Raw genomic sequence first — 19,762 nt, forward strand, 5'->3', positions numbered from 1 at the left:
CACGAACCGCTGTGGAGAAGCTGCGCTCCCCTGCACCGACGACTGCATGAGTACCTTGGCCGAGAGAACAGTGATATCCAGAGATTGGAGCGCAGCCTCGTTTATTTAACCCCCCCCCAGTCGTTCAACCCGAAAGCTAGAAACCACGCAGTTCATCTGACACGTGTCTGTTTAGTGCCCCTGCTCTCAAAATTATGTCCCAACTCTTTACGTTGTAGAAGAAATGCTTACAACGTTTGACTGAGCACAAAATGTGCTCCGGCACCAGAATGAAAGTAATGAAAGTGTTGCCTATTAGTGAAGTAAAGTGGCTGACATTTTTGACATTCAGGTGTTTTGCAAGATATGAGGGACTGTGTTCACTTGTGCTTGTTGTGGTGGGGGCGCCCCCACCACGGATCATGGCTTTGTCGACTCTGAACGGGGCACAGTCAGCAGCAGCAGGGACAGATTCAGCACAGATCTGGGATATAGCAGGATATCACTGTGCACACAACAGTGCACCTCTCCGTGCACCATTATAAAACAGTGCACAACCCCATGCACAACTTTTCACTTTCACCTCATACAGTCAATTGTTTTACCCACCCACGCAACCTCCCTCATGTCCCCTCCCTCCTCCCTCGTGTCCTGCATTGCCGTGGTTCACTGCATGTAACGCCCTCGCACGCATCCTGTAAAGTAGGACACTAAACACAAGGCTCAACAACAAAGGCTCGGACGTGCACAGCAATCTCAGCTTCGTCACAGGTTTATGCGCATTTATCACAGTGCACATCTCCGTGCACCATTATACAACAGTGCACAACCCCATGCACAACTTTTAACTTTCACCTCATACTGTCAATTGTTTTACCCACCCACGCACCCTCTCATGTAACCTCCCTCCTCCCTCTTGTACTCCACCAGTCCAAACTGAACATAATATTCACAAAAGTTATTTACAAAAGTTTAAGCTATTGCCATACTAAGTTACAATAACTTTAATTTAAGTATTATTTATTTAAAAAATGAAAAGCCATTGTTATTTGCAATATCAATAAATCTAAGTCACGTAAATACAACACATATTGCATTACAAATGCTATAGGGGTCACATTTGCGAAAGTTAAAACTATTGGCATTGTAAATGACAAAGCTATTAATTTAGCTATTTTCAAAACCAACACATAAATAAAAAATGTGTCATTTACAATACCAATAGCTCAAACTTTCCTTATGCGAGACCTATTGCATTTCAATTGCTTGTTCACTTGGTCACTGTTTCCCCGTCTCCCTCTTCCTTTTTAGGTTTTGCCTGCGTTGCAGCACCTGCGCTGCTCGCTTGCGAGATCTATTGTCGATGGTTTTCTGTCGGGCTTCTTTGGAAGAGGGGTTGGTGCACGCCCAGTCTCCCTTAGGCCCCGCCCACCCATCGTCTGTTGCTCGTCAAGCGTGCTGCGTCTCTAGTGTCCCTGCCAAGACTCGAACCTTCTAGCCGTTAGGCAACATCCAGCCATCTCCCTAGGGGCTCATTTTCCCCTTAACTCCCACTCCATTCGTGTACGAGTACTTGGTAATGACTAAACAGACGTCAAGCATAAAGGCCACAGGGATCTTAATCACTAAAGAGAAGATGCGTTTGGTGTATGGCTTCTGAAAAAGGCGAGCCCTGTTAATAATTCCCTATGTTTCACCAAGGGAGAGACAGTGTTTCTCCTGCTTTTATGAATGGGAGCAGCTGCTGGTAGGCACAGACTCTTGCTGTGGAAGCCCACACTGTGCCAATGGTTAATGTAACCAGTTTATTTCTCTGCCACCAAGTGAGTCTCTTGCCTGCAACAAGGGAATACTCTGGGTACCTAACTCAACAGAAACTGAAGGCCTTTGGGGTTCTAAACCAACGCATGCGTGGTAAAAGACAGACACTGCACCCATCTGGTTGGGAAAATGAGAATAATGCCCTGGTGTAAGCTGTTCACGGGCCAGAAAAACGACTTCAGTCTGCGCGGTGACATAGCGCGATTCAAAAACATTAAATCCCTCAAATAGTTTCCGCCCATGAATGACTTGGAACGTGAACAAGAAGAGGGCATCGAGTGCCTTTGATATGGTTTACCCACTGGATCGAGAGATCCAGAGTGAATCGAACACAATCTCCCTTCTAACAACTTTTTGAATCTGTCCTCTTGATAATCCTTTCCTGGCATGTTGGCCCCCGTAGCGTCCTCAATGAAACCGACCCATGACGTGCTCACAGCTTTTGTTATAGGTTACATGAGAAGTACTTACATAACAGACATGTGACATCAGAGGACACCATCGCTCCTCAGGAGGAGGGAATGACAAGGCGACCTTTCCATGCTAGGATTATCTACACCCTACATCATGCACCCTGCCCTACCAGCCTTTCAGACGCCCAGTCCCTGCCTATCAGAGGCACAACCCTACAAACCTTTCAGAGACACCATCCTGCCACTGTCTGATAAACGTGGTCCTTCAGGCCCTTTGGAGACTCTTCTTATGCGAGGTTGGCACATCCCCAGCTACATGATTATTCCAGAGGCCCAGCCCCATTTGCCTCTCAGGGCTTTGCTTGACGCTTTCCAAACCCTATACGTATTACAGCCCAAACAGCCTTTGGGAGATTTGCCTGATACGAAGTTGATGCTTCCGGGCCTGACTCCCGCCGCGCAGCGACCTCCTTGTGAATGCTGGGGCTTCGGAATTCCATTGGCTTCTCTTGTAAGGCCGGGCGGCCTCTTCCTACAGTTTCTTACTTGAACCACGTCAAACTGACCCTAAAGTCACTTCAAGGCTTCCAGTGACAGTAATTAACACGTTCAAAGTCCACGACACTGTGCAAAACTCGAGAAAGGTAAAGGGCTAAAGTATCTACGGAAGCGGACACCAAACTGCATCCCCACTAGGAAGCTCTGATCCAGGCCTGTTCACCTGATCAATTTACAGCCAAACGCCTGATACAGAGGGAAGTCCCACTGCGAGGAATGAATCAAAGAGATATAACACAGGCACGATTTAAAACCAACAGGTACAATGAAACACCAATAAACAATTCTAACAGACAACTACATTTTTGCCCGTAAAGGTGCACTAGAGGCCCAAATACAAACAAGTCAACAAATGGAAACCATTTGTAAACTGCCAACTGGAACTGGCGCAGGGTTGTCCGCTTTTGAAAATGCATCTGCTATCTCATACAGTGGAGATTTGGAACTGCCCTCTTCCGTGTATTTATAAGCGATATAGTCCATAGTTCTTGCCTAACCCAGGGTACATATTTTAATACCACCTAAACAACAGCCACACAGATTTAAGGGGAACGCATGTGTTTATCAATGGGGTAAAGTACAGCGGACACCCACTGTCTCTGCTCCATACATTGCATTCTTTAGGTCAAAGACACGGAGTTAGGGTGAAATCACACATAAAACCTTGTCACGCTCTTCAACCCCTGAGGGTTAAGCCAAGGGCACTCCGCCGAAGAAAGCGGCCTAACTTGTTATTTATACTGGAACGTGACATACATAACATCAGGAAGTCAGTGGTTCCAAAGAGACACTTTGAAAATGTTTTATCCCCTGTACAAAGTTACTTTTGCACAGTATTATGGATGATGTTGTGGAATGTTGGGTGAGTGGAGTTTCTCAGTTGGGAGAATAGGCTGAGCAGCAGAGGGTTGCTCCTGGTGGGGCTCTATGTAACTTTATCCTGAACCATTTATCTTAATAAATACCATCCTGAGTTTACCATGGAACCGGACAGAGTCTTCATTACTACATATTCCCCGCTCCAAAGTCTCCACCCATATAGCTCTATTCTTTCATTGGCATTGCGGGCAAACTTTTCGGCAAGGCAGGTAAACCTGAACTCTGACCCTGCCTGGCAACAGCTTCTTTTCTTTCTGAATAGCGCAGGCAGCAAACACTGACAGTCCCGCCTGGAAACCACCCTCCCCCACAACGCGAAGCATGGCCCGTATTCCAGGCCCAGCCCCAAACACGACCTGCAGCTTTGTGGCCTGGCTGACAGGCAGAGCATACTGCGTGGAAAACTCGCAGGGGGCGCTCATTGCAAGGCCCCCTACTACACTAACAAGCATTTGCACTGCAATAGGTCTCGCATTTGGGAGTGTTTGAGCTATTGGCATTGTAAATGACAATGCCTTTTATTTATGTGTTTGAAAACAAACTGTGCGTAAACAAGCACTTTGTACTTCTAAGAAGCAAGGCTGGCAGTCTGTTTTACTGCCAGCCTTGCTTTTCGTTAGCAAGGACTATACGTACAAAGTGCATGTTTATGCACTGGTTGCAGGTTTTCAGAACAATTGAATAACAGGCATTCTCAATTACAATGTCAATAGCTCCAACTCCAAGGGCAGTCTACAAGCTCTAGCACACATCACTAGGGCATGAACAAATAGGACCACATCCTAACACAGTGATGGAACTTCACAGGTCCTCCTTGCCAGTCAACACCATCTTCAAGCTCAGCTGCATTATCTGCAAAGCGATCACAATGTATTAACAGCTAACAAACAAGAACCTAGGAGGTCTATGAGCCAAGCAATTGGCTGGCTAAACTGTCAAGTCTGTCTTTATGACAGTTGGTGCTAAAGTGACTTTAGCACCAACTGTCATAAAGATAGACTTGACAGTTTAGCCAGCCAATTGCTTGGCTCATAGAGCTCCTAGGTTCTTGTTTGTTATTTATGTATGTTTACTGGGGTTCTGAACCAGTAGTAGGTCTCTAAAAATCCTTTCCCTTTGACCCTACTCTCCCTGTTTGTTTTTTGATTAACAGCCAACAAACCAGCTACCTTTTACATCACTCCTTGACTTTATGCTGGTCACTAACCCTGTACAGTGCTCTGCAGCTTTTTGTTAAGTTTGCACGCGGAGGAGGAGGAGGAAAAACCAAGAGAAAAGGCATTTCCTATCTATGCCCCAAGGATCTGGAATGCTGTTCCCATTTCCATTCGGACTGCCCGATGCCTGCTCCAATTTAGGAAACAGCGAATACTCCACTTTTTTAAGAACCTAAATCATGATGCAATCACTATCTACAAACCATCTACTCAGTGGCTTCTCAAACTTCGGCGAGTGGAGGGGCAGGCATATGGGTGGATGTTTTTATAAGATCAAAAAAATTAAGTAAATAAAATTAATAATATACTTACTGTGGTTGCTGCTGCGTCGTCCAACTCTGGTTTTCTTCCAGAGTAACTCCAGGGCCCCAGCTAACTCTTATAACCAAACCTGGCGCTGCTCTCAGTGTCAGAGCAGTGCCAGAATTGGTGGGAGCAGCCTCTAACAGCGCTCACAAGAGCACTGGAGACTTTTGCTTTGTCTAACCCAGCTGTCTTAACACAGCTGTGTTAGAGAGGTTTAAAGTGAGCATGTGGGCCTATCTGTTGCAAGACGGCCGGCCGAAGAGACATGCGCAAAAGGCAGCCCACCATCCTCCCTGCTGTCATTCATCAACGGCCCCACCACAGTACTGACATTCCGTTCGGGGTGGTGTGATGAAAAATAAAATGGTAATGAATTAACCTAATTACCATTTTATTTTTCCATCTCTGGGGGCATTTCAATGGGGTGACGTTCCTCCGCTATAACGGAGAAGCCACCTCTGCTTCTACTCCTCCTATCACATGTTGACTGTGTCTTTGCCCCTGTACAGTGCTTAGCAGCTTTTCGGCCTGGTTTGCACAATATAAATACTGCATACACATATACATATGGAATGCACTAATCTGGAAACAAGTGGTTAACAGTTCATTGAACTTATAGGTTTTGGAGAGACCTACGCCAAACCTTTCCATCAAGTGTGACCAATATAATGTATTTCCAGTTAATTGAAATGTGAAATACATGTGCTTATTGTGTTAGTGTTAATATTTATGTTTTACTGATAACTGCACCAAGAAAGTTGCTTCTAGCAAAGTCTCAACTACAGCCAATTGATGGCACTTCCTTTGATGTCATTTTCTGTGATTTATACGTAATCAAAGAAGACCAGCCTATTGTGAACGTTTAAAGTACTCAGAACTGTATGATAAGGGGTGGGCCATTAGGTTTTTTCATGAAGCCCTCACCCACCAACCTACTTGGTGGCATACTTCATCATCGGGCCCACCCAGTGACACCAAATGTGTCCCGGGTGTGCTACGACACCCGATTACAGCGGAGCAGATATGTAACTGAGTTTGCAGTGTAGTGACGTGAGATGTGAAGATTAAAATGCTATACAGTGTTCCCAGTACCCAAGGGTGAACTATATTTTAATAACTGGGCCTCTGTTAGCGTTTAAAAACAAGGCTGGTGGATGTAATGGGAGTACAAATGTAGGACCTCCTACATCAAGGTGTGGTCTACATGTTTCAGCCAGAGCCTTTAAGTTTAGCTGGCTTTCCTCAGGACCGTAACAAAGTGAAAGTGCAATTTAAAACTTAAGTGAGTGTGTAATTAACTATGTGAAGCACTCACTAAAGTGCTATACGTGTGCGAGGGGGATTCCCCCACCAAGCATACCTGGACATACAACATATATGACAGGACGGAACATACAAGAAGAGAGTCTTAGCAGGGTTGCTTATTGTCACAATGATCATGAAAAATTGCCAATTTTAAGTGCAGTGTGGACGGCTATAAAATGCGGCAAAGGTGTAACAGTACTGGTGGTACTGTTAGTGAGATAGTTATCGGGCTATATGTACAGGTGTGGTGACCTAGAGAGCGAAAGCCTCACACACAGTCTGTGGTTTGGAGCATATATTGAAAAGTATTCTTACGCTGGCGTTTTGCCGCGAATGCCCCCAGGAGTGATCCAGCATAGGTATGACCCTAGAGGGAAAGATGGGCCAGTAGAAGTGAGCGACCTGCAAGGAAAAAGAGCTTACCCGGGAAAGGTGCGGAGTTCCATGTTACTCACGGTATTGGCGGCTATAAAATGCGGCAAAGGTGTAACAGTACTGGTGGTACTGTTAGCGTGATAGTTATCGGGCTATATGTACAGGTGTGGTGAGCTAGAGAGCGAAAGCCTCACACACAGTCTGTGGTTTGGAGCATATACTGAAAAGTATTCTTACTCTGGCGTTTTGCCGCGAATGCCCCCAGGAGTGATCCGGCATAGGTATGACCCTAGAGGGAAAGATGGGCCAGTAGAAGTGAGCGACCTGCAAGGAAAAAGAGCTTACCCGGGAAAGGTGCGGAGTTCCATGTTACTCACGGTATTGGCGGTCAAGACCTGCGGGGGACCTGTAGTGCAGTCATCGACCTCCGGAGGAGTTGTGGATGTCTGCTGAGTGTTTAAATATACCCGGTTCCATTGCGATCACCTGTTGTTGAGAGAACACTGAAGACAGACTAACCATTGCTGCGTCATGTTCGTATCGCGCCTCTGCTGCTGTGATTGTAAGCATTTTAATCTTCACAGCTCACTTCACTACACTGCACACTCAGTTACATACTATGCCACTTGATGCCTGAGGCTTGAGCCGGGCAGATGCTTTGACTTGATTTTAAGATACTTTTGTGTAATATCACCTCCTCTGTGTCCTATCCCCCCCCTGCACAGCGCGCGGATTTAACGCAGCGCGTGTCTCCACCTATTGAGGGTGGAGGCATAACTTTGTTTAAAATTACCTCCTGAACCCCCCGAATCCCGCGCTGCACGGACAGCACATCAGCCTCCCCCCAGAGCAAACGGCCAGTTTAGGGCGGTCTTGCCGGGACACCGAAGGAAAACGGCGGCGGCCATTTTGGGTAGGGCTAGAGACTATAAAAATAGACGGCTATGACTCCGCGCAGCGGACGCGCCGCATTCACGCCGGAGTCAAGCCAGAGTCCAGCCCGTCTGCGCCCGTCCGCGCACAGGCCGGGCGCAGGGCCAGGGACCCTGTAAAAAATGTCATACCCAGGCGCTATGATAGACAAGACCTGCTGGCCTTACAAACAAAGCCCTGTTGTGACTCAAATAATTTTGATCCCTCATACTGGGCAGGACCAGTGAGCTGCCAGGCCTGTCGCCACACTTTTCTGTGGTCCCAGGTTTCGGCCTTCTCAACACCCCAGGATAGCTTTAAAGCTGCCCTAATAAATGCCAGATCTGTACCGAAGCATGCCCAGCATATCCAGGACCTATTGATAGATGACAACTTAGATTGTCTCTTCATTACGGAGACATGGCTTAAACCCTGGTGCACCCCAGATGTGGTTCATGCCCTGCCCCCTGGATATGGTATACAAAGAGTAGATAGAGAGAATGAACAACGTGGTGGAGGAGTGGCCATCATATATAGGGACTCCCTCAGCTGCTCGACGGTACCACTGCAAGAGTTAACAGATGCAGAAGGGATGGGTTTTATAATTAAAATTAATGACAACTTCTCCTTTTCGGGGGCTTTGATCTATCGCCCACCAGGACCCTGTGCGGGCTTCCTGAGTAACATAGGAGAGGTGCTCAGCCCATTGATACTTAGGTATTCTAATTTCACTCTGATGGGTGACATAAACATCCACCTAGAGTCCACAACCGATACACCTGCTGCCTCCTATCGGGAAACCATGGAGGTCTTGGGCCTGACTATCCGAGACACCCTAGCCACCCATGAGGCAGGGCATACAATAGATTGCATTGCCACTAACCTAGACGCTTTGACAACTAACCCCCTTAGACCCCAAATATGGACTGACCATATGCTGATTCCTTTTACGTTCCCTCTTATGTCTTACCGAGAAAACGATTATAAAAAGGAACACAGCATGGTCACAAGGGATGAATGGAAAACGATACTGTCCCACCCAGAACTTATAACTATAGCCAGGAACTGTAGACCCCAGCTGGTAGTACCTGCAAATCCCATCAGTTTCAGAACATGGATGAATGATCTGAAAGGCACAGTTGGGCAGGGAAAAAACAGAACGAGGCGGGGTAGAAAGAAAACATCTGCACCCTGGTTCGATCGAGATCTCAAAGATAAACAAGGGGAGCTCAGAAGAGCTGAAAGAAGCTGGCGGAAAAATTACTCTAGCCTAGAACGTAGCAAATACAAAAGGATAAAAAATGCCTATCATGCGCTGATTAAACAAGCTAAAAAAAGGTACTTCTCGTTGGCAATAGAAACAGCCAGCAGCAAACAAAAGGAAATATTCAAAATTGTCAACGGCTTTAACAAACCTAAATGTTTAGCGCAGGATATCCCGCCCTCGCAGGCACTCTGTGACAAGATCGCAGATTTCTTTGAGGGAAAAGTACAGGGGCTGACGAAGGACTTTGATGTCCCTATATTAGAGCCCAGAATAGAGGATGATATAGTGAGGCAAGGGGCCATGCAGCTGACAACTTTCCTTCCAGTTAGCCTGGAGGATACCAAAAGAGGAATTCTGGCAACAAAATCCGGATCCCCCTTTGACCCCTGCCCAGTTAGACTCTTACATCTCATTGTGGACATCGCCAACCCAATAATAAATGCCATTGTCAACACCTCACTGTCCACAGCCAAAGTCCCCCCAGAGTGGAAACTGGCAGCGGTGAAACCACTGCAAAAAAAAAACAACTCCCTGACCCCACCACATTGTCGAACCTACGACCCATCTCACTACTTCCGGCCCTGTGTAAAGTCACAGAGTCAATTGTAAATAAACAACTTACTCGTTTCTTGGAAGATAGTGATGCATGGCACCCCAACCAGGCAGGTTTCAGGGTCCAACACTCCACCGAATCGGCCCTCCTGTTCGCCACAGAAACTATCCGCTCAGCCCTATACCAAGGCAAGAAGGCCGTCCTGATTTTATTAGACCTATCGGCGGCCTTCGACACGGTCTCACATGCCATCCTATTAGACCGGCTAATAACATCTGGTGTCACAGGGACAGTGCTTGAGTGGATAAGAAACTTTTTAAGTGACAGGAGGCAAGTGGTGACCCTGGGGGAATTCTGCTCCAGTGAAAAAGCGCTGTTGACGGGAGTCCCGCAGGGTTCGAGCCTGAGCCCGACCCTATTTAATGTTTATACTGCACCCCTGATAAAATTGATTTCGTCATTTGGCATAGACGCTATAGCCTATGCCGATGACACACAACTTATCCTGGTAATGGATAAGGATAACCAAGCCTGGGAGGAAAATCTCAAAGGTTGCCTAACGGCCACCTTTGAATGGATGCGTCTAAACCATCTGAAATGCAACACAGGCAAAACAGAGATCATGCCTATAGGCCCAAATAATGAGTTCATCCCACGATTATGGTGGCCAGAAAAAGCTGAAATACCACCTCATACAACCAACTTGGCCCGTAATCTGGGGGTGCATTTTGACTCTGACCTGTCTTTTAGACAACAAGCGGCTAGAGTGGCAGGCATGTGCTTTGGGGTAATAAAGGGACTGAGAAAGTTCTCTGATCTTCTGCCCCTTGAAGCAGAGAAAACAGTTACGGTTGCACTAGTAACATCACGCATCGATTACTGCAATAGCCTCTACGCTGGTACAAATAAAGCTGTCACACACAAACTTCAGATGGTGCAACATGCAGCTGTGAGGTTGGTTTTAAAATGGCCGAAAAGATCATCTGCAACCAAAGCCCTTAAGGCATTACACTGGCTGCCTATTACAAAAAGGGTTTTGTTCAAAGTACTCTTAATTACTTTTAGAGCTGTTCACAACTTAGGCCCATCCTACCTGAGGAAAAAATTCAGCAGATACTGCCCAACCAGAGCACTGCGTTCTTCAACGGCCAACCTGCTTACCGTCCCAAGTTTCAGACTTAAAACTCGAGGGGGTAAATCCCTGGCGGTACTGGGAGCAAAAGCATGGAATACTCTTCCCCCCCCCAGTTGAGATTACTGGATAAAGAAATAGATTTCCGTAAACATCTAAAAACCTGGATCTTTAATCTACAAGATATGACTGCCAGAAGCCTAGTGTAATTCGGGTCTCGGTCAAGTAAGCATAGGAACTACCTAACACCTGGTGGTCCTTTCTGGGCGCCTAGATGCTCCTTGGAGCGATTGCCGCGCGTTATAAATTGGAACTTACATTACATTACATACCTGCTCCGCTGTAATCAGGTGTCGTAGCACACCCTGGGCACATTTGGTGTTACTGGGTGGGCCAGATGATGAAGCATGCCACCAACTAGGTTGATGGGTGAGGGCTTCATGAAAAAACCTTATGGTCCACCCCTTATCATACAGTTCTGAGTCCTGTAAACTTTCACAATAGGCTAGTCCTCTTCGATTACATATAAACCCACGGGGATACGGACTAGCTACCTAGTCCTCTCTCTCTTCCTTGATACGCGGCATATATAGGCATCGCGCAGCTGCGAGAGATACCTAAATCTCACCATGGCGGAAAACCATGGACTTACTTTTAGCGAAGACTATATCAGTGAGATACTAGCTGACCCCTCCTTCCTGGCAGATTTTAATATCTCAAACACTATAGCCCAGACCACCAACTGTGAGACACTGATACAGGATAAGAACTATCCTACATGGCGTCATCTTAACCCAATACCTTCGAACCAACACGGCACCTAGGGGACTCTTGGTAAACAATGCCGCCAAAATATTTCTGGACGATGCCACCTTTAGAAAAGACTGGGCACAGATAGCTTGGCACTGCACCAGGGACTGGCTGGTGCTTATCATTAATCAGCCAAGCACCTATCAGAAGCCATGATAATTGACATCCAAGCCACGGAGAGCCACTTCAAAACCACATTAACATCCTACAAGAAAAGACTAGATGATCAAAATAAAGAGAAGAGGGAATACAAAGACTACCTGACTCAAGCAAAGATCAATAAATTCCAAAAAGATTTGAAGAAATGTAGTTACTCCAAAATATACCCCTATGCAGACGATGACTATGTTCCACCAAACAAAACGGATGGAGCTAGTGACACGTCAGGAGACAACAGCTCGGCATCCAGTAACTCCAGCTCCGGTTCTATCAGACAACGCGGCAGAGGACGTCGGGGACAACACTGGGCCCAAACGTGGCAGGGACCACAACAGGCACCGATCTACAGCCCACAACCATTCCGACATATGCAGAATGCCTTCTACGGTTACCCACTGTTGTACCCACCAGGCCCTATGCCTTTCTACCCAAGAAACCAGAGACCTCCTCCTTTTTTAGACAGGGCCGCAAGTCACGTGGCAGAAGAAGACAGTACCAGCAAGTACACTGGGCAGAAGAGGACAACCCAGTGAGCCTCCATACCCGCCAGAAAACAAAGGAACAACCGGGCCCGAGCAAACAGTGATAACCAAACCAAGCAGATCACTGGTATTCAACCTAACCAGCACCCCGCTCACTGAAAAAGAAAAATCAGTACTGGATAAAGGTCTTTCCTTCGTCCCCACCACTAGACTGGACAAGTTCAAACTTTGTGTGGTACTAGCCGAATTCATCAGGAAGCTAAAACTAAAAGCTTTCTTTTCAAAGACAATACCTAACGATTCCGTCACCAACAACAACCCCAAAGAGACAGGTCCGAGACCTAAATGCACATTTGGCCCACCACCCACTAGTGTACCGTCTGAAATCACAACCTTTGAAGAAGCGGTATATATAGACATAGAGAAACTGAACCCCACAGGATACTACAACAACCTTGCTAGACTGGGACACCATCAGACGCCTACAGGACAACCCTACCCTAGTCATTAAACCCGCTGACAAGTGCAGTGGGATTGTGCTCATGAACAGGACCGATTATGACAAGGAGTGTCGCAGACTGCTAAGCGATGCCCGCAACTACAAACGCTTGGATAAGGACCCCACCCCTGAACTGCAATCAACCATACAAACCATGGTGAAGACAGCAAGTGACCTGGAGCAAATCTCCAATCAAGAAGCCAAATACCTGTGCACCAAAAATGCCAACGTGCCATATTTCTACATTGTACCCAAAGAACATAAGGGAGTTACACCACCCCCAGGCCTACCTATAGTGTCGGGGTCAATTCAATCTTGGAACCCGTATCGCGATACTGCGATTACTTCCTCAACCCCTTGGTCCAGCAGATCCCTACCTACATAAAGGACACTAAATATCTAGTGAGCATCATCCAACATGAGAGCTTTGATGGAACCACACAACTACTGGAAGGTCTGGATATTGAAAGCCTGTACACTAGACTCCCACAAGATGCCACACTCCAGGTACATCATGATGTCCTTATGCAAACCCCCTGGACATCACACACCCAGGCACTTCATCTTAGAGTGCGCGGCCCTAGCACTCAAAGAGAACTACTTTGAATATGAGGGCACCTATTACCTACAGACCAACGGAACATTGATCGGCAGTGTCTTTGCACCAAGCTTGGCGAGGCTATATGTCCACCACTTTGAACAGGCCCACATAATGTCAATTACCAACCCCATCTCCAGTAATATAAAAATATGGTGCAGATACATAGACAACATTCTTGTAATCTGGCAAGGTACCCAGAACACCTTGGCTGCATTCCTCACTTGGCTCAACAGCCGCGACCCGTATCTCAGGTTCACCAGTACATCAAGTTCCACTGAACTGGCATTTCTGGATCTCAACATCACTGTGAAACAAGGGTCCCTGATCACCACAACTTACTACAATCCAACTGCAAGGAACTCTCTCTTGTGGTTTGACAGCTTCCACCCTAGACCACTAAGAGAAAACCTACTGTACGGCCAGTTCCAACGAATACGCAAGAACTGCAGTCAACTAGCAGATTACAAGAGACAGTCCACTACCCTGGCAGCCAAATTCGAAGAACGCGGCTACCCCAGAGCCATCATTACAAAAACCAATAAAAGGGCTCGCAACCAAAACAGGGAAGAGCTTCTAGAAACAGTGGCAAAGGAACCCAATCGCCACCTTCTGAGTCCTGTAAACGTGCACCCACCAACCTACTTGGTGGCATGCGTCATCATCGGGCCCACCCAGTGACACCGAATGTGTCCCGGGTGTGCTACGACGCCTGATTACAGCGGAGCAGGTATGTAATGGAGTTTGCAGTGTAATGACGTGAGATGTGAATCAATCACATCTCACAGCAGCAGAGGTGCGATACGAACATGACGCAGCAATGGTTAGTTTGTTTAAAGTGTTTTCTCAACAACAGGTGATCGCAATGGAACTGGGTATATTTAAACTCTCAGCAGACATCCACAACTGCTCCGGAGGTCCCCCGCAGGTCTTGACTGCCAATATCGTGAGTAACATGGAACTCCGCACCTTTCCCGGGTAAGCTCTTTTTCCTTGCAGGTTGCTCACCACTAATGTCCCATCTTTCCCTCAAGGGTCATACCTCTGCCGGATCACTCCTGGGGGCATTCGTGGCAAAATGCCAGCGTAAGAATACTTTTCAATATATGCTCCAAACCACAGACTGTGTGTGACCCTTTCACTCTCTAGCTCACCACATCTGTACATATTTCCCGATAACTACCACGCTAACAGTACCACAAGTACTGTTACACCTTTGCCGCATTTTAAAGCCGTCCACACTGCACTTAAAATCAGCAATTTTTCATGATCATTGTGACAATAAGCAACCATGCTAAGACTCTTCTTGTATGTTCCGTCCTGTCATATATGTTGTATGTCCAGGTATGCTTGATGAGGGAATCCCCCTCGCACACGTATAGCACCTTAGAGAGGGCTTCACATAGTTTAATTACACACTCACTTAAGTTTTAAATTGCACTTTCACTTTGTTATGGTCCTGAGGAAAGCCAGCTTAACTTAAAGGCTCTGGCTGAAACATGTAGACCACACCTGGATGTAGGTGGTCCTAATTTGTACTCCCATTACATCCACCAGCCTTGTTTTTAAACGCTGAGTCCCAGTTATTAAAATATAGTTCACCCTTGGGTACTGGGACCACTGTATAGCATTTTAATCTTCACATCTCACGTCACTACACTGCACACTCAGTTATATACGTGCCCCGCTGTAATCAGGCGTTGTAGCACACCCGGGACACATTCGGTGTCACTGGGTGGGCCAGATGATGAAGCAGGCCACCAACTAGGTTGGTGGGTGAGGGCTTCATGAAAAAACCTAATGGTCCACCCCTTATCTTACAGTTCTGAGTCCTGTAAACGTTCACAATAGGCTAGTCCTCTTTGATTACATATAAACCCATGGGGATACGGACTAGCTACCTAGTCCTCTCTCTCTTCCTTGATACACGGCATTTTCTGTGATTTCACACTGTATGCAAATTAAAGGGGCCTTAAACATTACCTTTCTGCCCGGGGCCAAAAAGTCCTAGGACCTGCCCTGTTGTCACTATCGAAATAAACTGGGCCTCCAAAGCCTTTGGACAGTAAGAAAACATGAAATACTGGGAATTTGTTAGTATACTTTGCTCCAAGTCCTCTTACCACAAGGCTCTGAAGATGTTACAAATGCAATTTTACTCTCAGAAAAAAGTGTAAATCAAAAGCTTAGAAGTTGGGAATGACTATTAGATAGACGTCGAGGAGTGGGAAAAGTAGAACGTGAGCAGGGTTTTTAAATGTGACTAGTAAATAGCAACCTTCTCTTTGAATGTTCAATGGCTGAGAAGAACAGAAGAGCAATATTGGCTCCTTGGAAAGTTAGGGAATCTACGATTACATGTGATTACAGGAGGACTCACATTGTAAATTGGATGCGTATTGACATGATATACAATATGTATACACACAATATATTAAATCAGGTGTGCTTAGTCGCGCCCCTTCTTTTTTTCCCTTTACATACTTGACCTACCTTGCAGAGTTGGTCAGCCTAAGGGAGACCAGTCTAAATTAGGAACAAGGAGCATTGGCTGTCTACCCTATGCTGATGATGTTGTTATGCTGGATTTAACCGTGATAGGACTACAGAGGCATCGCTCAGAGTTAAGAAACTATGCTGATGAGCACTTTCTAAAAATAAATATTCTTAAGAGTAAAGTTATGGTTTTTAGATCTCAGAGTGTAGAGTTAAGAAGGGTTTTCACTAGTTCCTGGGGAATGACAAATTGGAAGCAAAGTAGTTGTACCCATATCTAGGTAGAATTTGCACAAGTAATTGCTTAAATAAGGATCACATCAGTCAGTGTAGAAGTAAGGCTCTATATCAAGCCTCAGCCACATGTAGACTATATAAGTGTTGTGGACAAAGGCACTTTACCCATGTATTGGCGGTTTATAAAAATTAAGACTCCGCCTTCGCTGAGCTATGCCTGTGAGATAATGGAAGAACAGCATTGGTCCTTTTTTTTTTAGAAGGTTGAAAGGTGAATCTGGCGCCAAATTTGTAATTTGAATTCTTTGTCCGTACCATGTGCTCTTCACTTGAATTTCGGCTTCTCTCTACCAATGTGTTTGCTATTGCTGCTGTTTTAAGGGGGGGGGGGGGGATAAACTTACTGAACTGTGAACCTGGTTCCAACCGAACTGCATTGAAAGATGAAATATTTTACTGTTTTGGAGGGAAGAATTTCCCTCTGTTTAAACTATATGAAAGCTCTGGATATGTTTGAAATTGATCAGAGTGAGACGGCACTCCTTCCAAAGCTCACATTAAAAAATGTGACAAAAAAACATCTACCCATGAGGTGAGCCGGAAAAGGGATTTTGTTCTCAGAATGAAATAACACTTCTGTATACTATTTGGAAAAAACCACAACCGTATGTACTATGGAACCTCCCCCATGGTGTGTGCAGATCTATTTTGGTCTTAAGGTTGAATCTGCTTCCGTTACGAATTATTACTGGAGCCTAGGAGGGACTACCCAAGGAGGAGAGGTTTTGTGATCTTTCTGGAAACTGGGTTCAAGATTTAAATTATGTCCTTTTTGTTATGTCCTTATCTTCATTCATTGCGGCGCAAATTGCTAAGACCATTGCTTTTAAAGTAAAACATAACTACGGAAGTGAAGAATGGAAATGTCTTTTTGTACCACCATCAGAAATAGTTTCTGCAAAAAATGTTTACTTTATTTTTTTTAAAACAATGTTTAAATGTTTTTGGGAATTGTTTGATTTTTTTAATTTCATAGTAATTGTATTTGGTTAGAGATTTGAGGCATTTTAGGTCTCTAATACTTTACATGGTATAAAACCAGAATTACTGTATTAATCTTGGCGTGCACAAATAGAGGGACTGCATTAGTGTTGTATTGTAAAAATGTTGCACTATTTGTTTTACGGTACTTATTAGGTCTCTGTAGTATTGCATCATAATGTTTATTTGAATTGATTGCGCATTTGCACTTTTTCTTGTCTGTGGGGGTATTTTAACATAATGTAGAATTTAGTTGAACACCGACTGGGCTCCTTCTGTATTTCAGAATTCTACATATTTTATATTGAATGAACTGTCTTAAGATTTTCTTTTTGTATGTAGACCTCTGATTTTCAATTCATAATAAAAAATCATTGATATATTAATGAAAATGTAATATTCAGCAGTTTGTTTACTCACTTTTTAGCCAGTCTGGGCTGTTATTAACCCGTTAACACCCCCCACCTTCATTGTTTTACTCTGCTAATAGTGTTTGTATGTAATCCTAGTCACAGTTGAGGCTTGCGCTTGTAGATTCAAGACCATTAATAAAATACATTGCCTGAAAGTAAAGTGGCAATGGGGCGCATCCCAGTGTTTGCATGACCATTGAAAGCGCAGACCCCAAAGTCTGTCCGCATCATAAGACAAACTGCAACATACCTGCAAATGCTCAGCGTGCACAACTATTTAAAGCACAGATCCGTTTGGAAGCACTATTCAGAAAAGGTCTTGCAGATCAAAGAGTTATATCAGATCTCAGTTTTTAAATATTTGGTGTACCGAGCACATTTAATCCCTTCACTTCTGTAGGTAAGACAGCACACTTCACGGCCGGAAAACGGGAGAACTCGCAGCAGATCTCTTTGGCTGCATGTCTAAGGCACCAACAGGAAATATCCCAACCTCCTCCTTTGCGGTACTCATAGTATACCTACCGGCTGCATATCTGTCTTAGTTACAGCCTACCCTAATGCATGCAGATCTTGGGTTCTCTTCATATACCACAAGTCTCAGAGCCTGCAGGGTGGGGGGCCAGCAGCACTCCTGAGAATCCGCATAGTGGTCGTGGGTACTCGCTTTACACCGCAGAACCTGCAAGTCTGGCATCCTCACAGCCTGAAGTTTGTAGGTCTTTACACCAATTGTGGAGCCAGTAGGTTTTTTTAAACTGGTGTCTGTGATATGAAGACTATCACTCAGTACCTACAGATCTGAAGTACTCCCAGCACATTCCCCTACTTATATGTAATATAGAACGCACACCTCAATGGCTGATGAAAGTGTCACTCGTGACGGGTCAATCAATACCCGAGGATATATGGTAGTTTCCACCACTTGCTTGTGCCTCTTGTTGCCGGCTCGTCAAGGCGCACCGCAGTAAGTGTTGTGCCTTTGGTAATCACAGCACACCTAGGCATCGCCAGTTATGCACAAGTGCCCGCAACCCCCCGTTTAGTGGCAGTACTTCTGGGGTTCTTACCTCCGAGTCCTCTTTAAACCGCGGCAGGGGTGGAAATTCAAGCTTCATATTCTCCATGCCCCCGAGCCTGGCTGGTGTGCAGGGTGGAAGAAAGGCGGCTGGCTTCGGCGGAGCGGTTATTTCGGTAACACAGGTGACGGTTCCTTGTAATCCAGCGCAAGAGCAGCTAGCAATTCTAATTCAGCCGCCATGCTGCTCCTATTCAACGGGCGGGCACGCGCAGCCGCGCGCTCCCGGCTCCAGGAACTTGTGCTTCCGGGCCAGCGTAGCCAGAGACACAGGAGGGTGGATCTAGAGGGCAGCCCGCGGAGGCCGCGCTGGGCGGCAGCGATGCTCGCATAATCGGCCTAGGTGCGTTGCTGCCGGTCTCCCCGCCCGAGTCTTGAGTGAAACCGCGAGGCTCCAGCACCTGCCAACGGCAAGTCGTACGCTTCACTCGGGCTCTTGGGTCTTTGTACCGTACCACACGCTGATTGTTAAGGACTTCCCGTCCGGTGTTTTACGCCTGGGATCGCCCACGAAGAGCGATGCTGTGTAAACTTGGGGCCCGTACCGTGGATAGGGTGACCAACTGGCATTGGTGCAAATTCAGGACGGTGAGTGTAAAAATTCAGGACAAAGGGTCAAAATTCAGGACACAAATTCAGGACAGGAGGTCAAAATTCAGGACAAAACTTCAGGACAATAGGTACGTTTTACAGACACATCAGAGGTCGCGCAATAGTATTTAAGTAAGCCCAGCCATTTCCAAACATATTCAACCGTTTGCAAACCTATCCATCATGTATCCTTCCATCTATCATTTCATTCATCCATCCCCTCATCCATCCTTTCACTCATCTCCATTATCCATCCATCCATCCAGCCACCATTTCACCCTATCCATCTGTACACTTATCCATCCACTCTTTATCCCATCCATCCATTCACTCATACATTCAGCCATTTACCCTTTCACCAATCCAGCCAACCTTTCACTTACTAATCCTTCCACCCATCCACTATTTTAGTCATCCATCCATCCTCCCTTTCTCTCTCCATCGACCCTTTCACTTAGCCATCCTTCCTTCCATCCATCCATCCACCCACCCATCCATCCATTCATCCATCCATCTACTCATCCACTCATGAATCCATCCATTGATCCTATCACTCATCCATCTATCATTTCACTCCTTCACACATCTATTCATCCTTTTGTCCGTCTACCCTCCCTTTCACTCACTCATCCATCCTTACA

General features: G+C 45.9%; 1 protein-coding gene across 1 annotated transcript in view; it reads right to left on the bottom strand.

Annotated features, from left to right (window-relative positions):
• The window catches only part of STYX (serine/threonine/tyrosine interacting protein), a 320,814-nt gene extending 302,025 nt beyond the window's left edge, over positions 1-18,789 (bottom strand). The window contains exon 1 of the mRNA XM_086937427.1: positions 18,523-18,789. Within this exon, the coding sequence (XP_086793553.1) occupies positions 18,523-18,579 (57 nt within the window). The 5' untranslated portion in view covers positions 18,580-18,789. The remainder of the gene's footprint in view (positions 1-18,522) is intronic.
• Positions 18,790-19,762: the final 973 nt, after the last annotated feature.

This window comes from Lissotriton vulgaris, chromosome 9 (assembly GCF_964263255.1).
Source record: "Lissotriton vulgaris chromosome 9, aLisVul1.2, whole genome shotgun sequence".
Lineage (NCBI taxonomy): Eukaryota > Metazoa > Chordata > Amphibia > Caudata > Salamandridae > Lissotriton > Lissotriton vulgaris.